Source organism: Podarcis gaigeae (genome assembly GCF_964106915.1).
Source record: "Podarcis gaigeae genome assembly, chromosome: 5".
Lineage (NCBI taxonomy): Eukaryota > Metazoa > Chordata > Lepidosauria > Squamata > Lacertidae > Podarcis > Podarcis gaigeae.
In genome coordinates, this window is record NC_139681.1 from 38,895,000 (window position 1) to 38,901,016 (window position 6,017).

The 6,017-nt window shown below is 44.9% G+C and overlaps 1 protein-coding gene across 1 annotated transcript in view; it reads right to left on the minus strand.

The window, feature by feature from the left end:
- Positions 1-971, minus strand: part of BTAF1 (B-TFIID TATA-box binding protein associated factor 1) — a 42,658-nt gene extending 41,687 nt beyond the window's left edge. Inside the window, exon 1 of the mRNA XM_083740831.1 lies at positions 445-971. Coding sequence (XP_083596957.1) covers positions 445-458 — 14 coding nt within the window. The 5' untranslated portion in view covers positions 459-971. The remainder of the gene's footprint in view (positions 1-444) is intronic.
- Between the last annotated feature and the right edge of the window lie 5,046 nt (positions 972-6,017).

Sequence of the window (6,017 nt, forward strand, 5' to 3'; positions counted from 1 at the left end):
TCTCCACGGCCCTTTATTCAAACTCACTTAAAGTTGCATTGAAATGAAGTTTGACACCTACCACCCACCGACCCCCTTAAAGCTTCGGGAGTCCCTAACTTTAGGGGGTGTGTGCAGGGCCCAAGATCCTTTCGTCTGCACTCATCCTTGCTTCTAGACTCCACAAAGCTTCTAGAATCCCGGGTATAGGGCGGTATATAAATTCAATAAATAATAGCAACAGTAAAAGCGGGGGGGGGGGGTGCCTGCCTACCACGACTCCATGAGCAGCCACCTCCCCACGAGGCGTGCCTCCGGAGTAAGAAAGGCAGGCGCCTGCCGATATCCCGGGCTACTATACCAACCCGTGGAAAGAGCAATTAAACGAAGAACGAGGCGGAAACCCTCTTAGGACACCGCCTGCCCCCTCAGCCCACGCCTCCCCCCCCCCCACCGCACACCGACCTGGAGACGGCCATGGCGAAGGAGAGACGGAGCTAAGGCCCGGCTGAGCAGGCAGGGAGCCACCGCGCTGCTGGCAGGAAGGAGCGGGGACAGGGCCTGGGCCTGGGCCTCCGGGAAGCGTGGCGCGGCCCGAGGGCGGGATGGCGACTAGGCGAGGCTTCGGCCCGCGGCGGCTCGAGCCCCCCTCCTCCCTTCGGCCGCCTGTACGAGCAGTAGCGACCAGAAACTCCACCCGCGCGGATTAAAGCCTCTATTCTCCCATCACCAGGGAGAAGCCCGACGCCTGGTTTTATATGAGCAGCCATCTTGTATTTATTCCCTTCCTCCATGGAAGCCGCTTCCTGATTGGCATGGACGCCAGACCGCAGCCAATGGGAAGCGTCCTCTGAAGAGAAGCGCGGGGGAGGGGACAAGCAGGGGCCGGAGAGGAGTTCGCGGAGCCTGCTGAGGAGGCGGCGGCGGCGGCGGCCATGCTTACGGGGCAGTACCATTCGCCCAACCGGATGGGGGTGGTGGTGAAAGGAAGACTCGGTAGTTTTAGCGGTTTCCCATCCGCGAAATAAAGAGAAATAATATATCCTCCCCCACACTCTTCCAGTGTCTCCGAAAATAAACTCAACTTGGAAAATAAAGCGGTGAGTGTGTTAGTTCCTGGAGAAATAGGTCTGTTGTCCCCTGTTCTTGCTTGCAGGTTTCCCGCAGGCATTTGGTTGGCCGCTGTGAGAACAGGTTGCTGGACTAGACGCGCGATTGGACTGATCCCGCAGTCTCTTCTTATGTTACTACTGTATGTTATTCCCCAGAAAATGCCCATGTGGCATTTCTAGCTTCCATTTCAGTTACAGAGGGGAATTGAGTACTTGTGGTGCTTTTAACCCCGCTTTCCTAGGAATGAGCTGCACTCTAGGGCTTCTGAATAAACATTGTTAGGGTTGCACTATTACTATAGCAGTTCCACATTTGGCTTTCTCTTGTCCTATTTATGGTGAGTGAATTGGCTACTATGCCCCTGGCCGAGAGAATGTCATGCTAATGAGTTCAGTTTTAGGTCAGTTTCAGAAAGAAAAAGTAGACCGTAAGGAATCAACTCAGACTTATGCACTGTCATGGAAGTACTGTTGAGCACATTTGATGATGATGATAAAATGGGCAAAAGATATTGGGCATAATATTCAAATTGACTCTTGGTTAAGGCTATATAATGTTGGAAATAATTTCACTGCGTGTATGGTCTTGAAAGAAAATATAATGAAGATGCACAGAATGAAAAATAGGAAATGTTGGAAATGTAATAAAGAAGGAGATTTTTATCATATGTGGTAGACTTGTGATAAAGTTAAAACATTTTGGGAGAATATATATAATGAGTTAAAGAAAAGGTTAAAATATACTTTTCCTAAGAAACCCGAAGCCTTCCTGTTGGGAATGGTAGGGGCTGAAATATCCAGATTAGACCAGAGATTGCTGTATTTATGTATGCCACCACAGCAGCAAGAACTTTACTTGGCTAAAAATAGAAACAAGAAGAAATCCCGATGATATAGGATTGGCAAACAAAGATGATGGACTATGCAGAACTGGCAAACCTGACAGGAAAAATCAGAGTGACCAAGTGTTCCAGAGAGACTGGAGTAAATTAATTTCATATATAGAAAATCAGTGTACACATTTAAAAACACTAGCAGGATTGAGATAAAACTTGCAATGTTTATAAGAAGAATTTTTCTACTTGTACAGTGGTACCTCGGGTTACATATGCTTCAGGTTACATACGCTTCAGGTTACAGACTCCGCTAACCCAGAAATAGTACCTCGGGTTAAGAACTTACGCTTCAGGTTACAGACTCCGCTAATCCAGAAATACTACATCGGGTTAAGAACTTTGCTTCAGGATGAGAACAGAAATCGTGCGGTGGCGGCGTGGCAGCAGCAGGAGGCCCCATTAGCTAAAGTGGTGCTTCAGATTAAGAACAATTTCAGGTTAAGAACAGACCTCAGGAACGAATTAAGTACGTAACCAGAGGTACCACTGTATTTTAAAAATCTGAATAGTTTAGAAAAATGTAGAACTGTGATGATATAATTGTGTGGAATTAAGAAATGTCTTAGAAAACCAGAAGACGAATGGAGGGAAGCAGAGAGCTTGGCAGAGCTAAAAGTTAAAATGTGTTATAAATTGATATATTAATGTTAACAATTTGGAAGAGAGAGAGAGAGAGAGAGAGAATACTGTTGAGCACATTGAAAATCTAAAAATGCAAGAAATAGAAGGTGTTGTCACAAGGAGACTCTGCAGTAGATAATGCTAACAAAGCTGCACTCTTCCTGCCTCTTTTAAGCTTGAACACCATTTAAATACTGAGTGCTATAACAATCTTTATAATGGGAAAGAACATGAGATTCCCACCGCTTCGATAACTTGGTGTATGTTCACAATACCACCTCAAAACCACTTTTTTTCTGGTGAATTTTACAGCTCTTTCCCCCCAGCTATTCACATCAGCATGGCTTCATTAGTGTCAGATTAATTTCTGTTTGCGTGTGCACCATCTTTACTCTATGCAGAGGTGTTCACACCTTGGCTAGAGATGAATTAGGAAGCGCTTAAGCACTCCAATCAGTGTGAAACTGGTTTGCGAAAGAACACATCAGATAGTATTTTAGAACCAGGTAAAGGACACATATGTATTTTGGATAACATGTGAATATGGATTAAAACCCAGCACTGGAAACAGGGTGAGTGCACAGTAAACAGGAATGTGAATACAGCCTTAGTTAATTCATCAGCTCTCACCAACTAATCCCCTTAAATTTCACATATTCCATAATTCTATAGGTGCAATCTTTAGATACTGAAAGGATTGTGAACTAGCCCAAATTCAACAAAAATAATTACCAATCATAAAAAGGCCACATTTTAACTTTTTTTTTACACAGCCCAACCAAACACTTAGAAAACTCTAATGAGCTCTGAAATATCAGCTCCACCAAGACAGACTAAAGACTGATATAGTCCTTTTTACAAAAGCCCTAAACATGCCCACACAATATTATCTCCTGTAATAGAAAGTATGAGAAATAATTTATAGGTTAATGTTAACTCCACCCAACCCTAAATTTCAGCAGTCATCAATCTCCAACTAAGTCATAGTGAGAGTAGACCCATTTAAATCAATTGACTTGAATTACAGCCCGTACATTATGACTGTAAAAACATAAATAGAGCCCTGTTGGATTTTATGAACATAAGTTTGTAGCATTGAATTTGTTTAGGTCATACTACATACCGTACTACATTGTGCTGGAAATTTTGCCTTACGTCATACATTTTTCAGCAATTCATTACAGTATTTTAATGATGTGACCTAAACACACCTTAAAAACATGTTTCCCTGGGCAGTACCTTGATTGATTCAGAACCTAGATGGGACCTAGATACTATATGTAGCCTAGATTTAAAGATTAAATAACATTATGCTATATTTAGCCTTAAGCCCCCAAATAGGGTTGCCAGGTCACAACCCAGAGAGCATGTGTGCCCTTATACAGCCCCACAATAACACAAATCTATGCAGCTGTGGCTTCTTCTGCCTTGACCACCCTTCTGTGCCTTGGCCACCCGTCTCTTTCTGACTGCTGCACAGCATATTGAGAGCCCTGCTTCCTCCAACAGTGGAGAAAGGTGTGTGGATTAATGGACTGGGGGCAGTGGCATAGCGTGGGTTGTCAGCACCCGGGGCAAGTATTTGCACCCCCTAACCCGTGGATTTGCGCCCCCTAACCCGTGGATTTGTGCCTCCTAATCCTAACCCCCAGATGTTGCGCCCGGTGCAGCCGGCCCCCCCTGCACCCCCCACGCTACGCCACTGACTGGGGGACAAACAGGGTGGGAGAAGTGGTGGCTGCATCCTCATTTGCAGATTGGATGGCTTTTCCTCTTAACTAGCCTGTGCCACCCAGTGAATGCCTGCTACTCCCATATTTGGTGCTTGTGTCATTGCTTTGGCAGTCTGGTATTAGTTGCTGTCTCCCATGCTGCACAGCACCCACTATTAGTTCCATTTAGTCCCACCATACCTTTCTCAATAGCCAGTGGCCTTGTATTAGAGTTGGGCTATTTTCTCCTTTCCCGTGTAACTATTTCTGATCTTCCCTTCTCGTTGGATGTTCCAGCCCACGATATGGAAGTGTGTTGTGGTGGATATAGTCTTGTGCTTCCATCAGGAAAATCTCAATTCATTCACCAGTCAGATATGAAACGCACACTGATCTTGTCCAAGTCAGGTTTAAACACTGAGCGTGCGAGGATAAAGTGGGAAACCTGCTCGTAAAATACCCTTGGAAGAAAAAAAGACATCCTCTCAAGTAACCTGGTCCTGAGTTATACAGCCTTACATGTTAGTACCAATACCTTAAATCTGGCCAAGTAGCAGATTGGTAGCCAGTATAAATCCTGCAAGCAAGGTGATATATGCTGGTAGCGGTTTGCCCTCACAAGCAACTGAGCTTTATGAATCATGGTGTTTTTTGTTCCCACAAGAAACACCCAAGAGTCTCTTCAAGTGCTTGCTTGCTTACCACCACAGGAACGAGTAGCAGCTAAGGCTATGGACGGACATCTCAATCCAATCTGTGGCCCCAGATTGGGTCAATTTGCTTTGTGCTGCCCCGTCCCTCCCCAAATCTGTCCCCAAAGCAATTCGTTGGTGGGGTTTAGGATTTTTAAATCCCTATTTTAACACAAAGTTTAATTTAATAAAACAAATAGTCCTGTAGTCTTGATACTGACCTTGCTTCTAGATTCTAGTTTTGGTTTTTTTGAGATACTGCTTATAGTAGTACAGTGGTACCTCAGGTTAAGTACTTAATTCGTTCCAGAGGTCCGTTCTTAACCTGAAACTGTACTTAACCTGAAGCACCACTTTAGCTAATGGGGCCTCCTGCTGCTGATGCAGCACCGCCAGAGCATGATTTCTGTTCTCATCCTGAAGCAAAGTTCTTAACGTGAAGCACTATTTCTGGGTTAGCGGAGTCTGTAACCTGAAGAAGTGTATGTAACCTGAAGCGTATGTAACCTGAGATACCACTGTACTTTAAAATCCTCCAAAAACATGACAGGAGAATAATGATGAATGCCGCCAATGACAGTGAGGACTCTACACAGCTATCTTCAAGCCTGAAATTTCTTTACCTGTTTGTAATAGACAACACAGAATTGAAATTGAAGGGAACATGCTGCTGAGATTACATGGGCAGGATACTAATAGAGCACAAGTCCTCAAGTTTACAATTTTTCTCAGTGGGTAGGTTCCCTTGCTGTCATGCTTTTAAAATAGGAAATACAGTGGTACCTCAGGTTACGAACAGCCTAGTTAATGAACTTTTTGGATTACGAACACTTCAAGCCCGGAAATGAGTGTTCTGGGTTGCGTTTTTTGTGTGTGCGGTATACGAACATACTCCGGGGGTGCACGTCCGTTTTGAGTGCCACACTTCCATTGTCCGGCAGCAGAGAGGGGGGCCGTCAAGGCTTTTCCCGCAGCTGTGAGGGAGGGCAGCTGCGCACCGCTAGC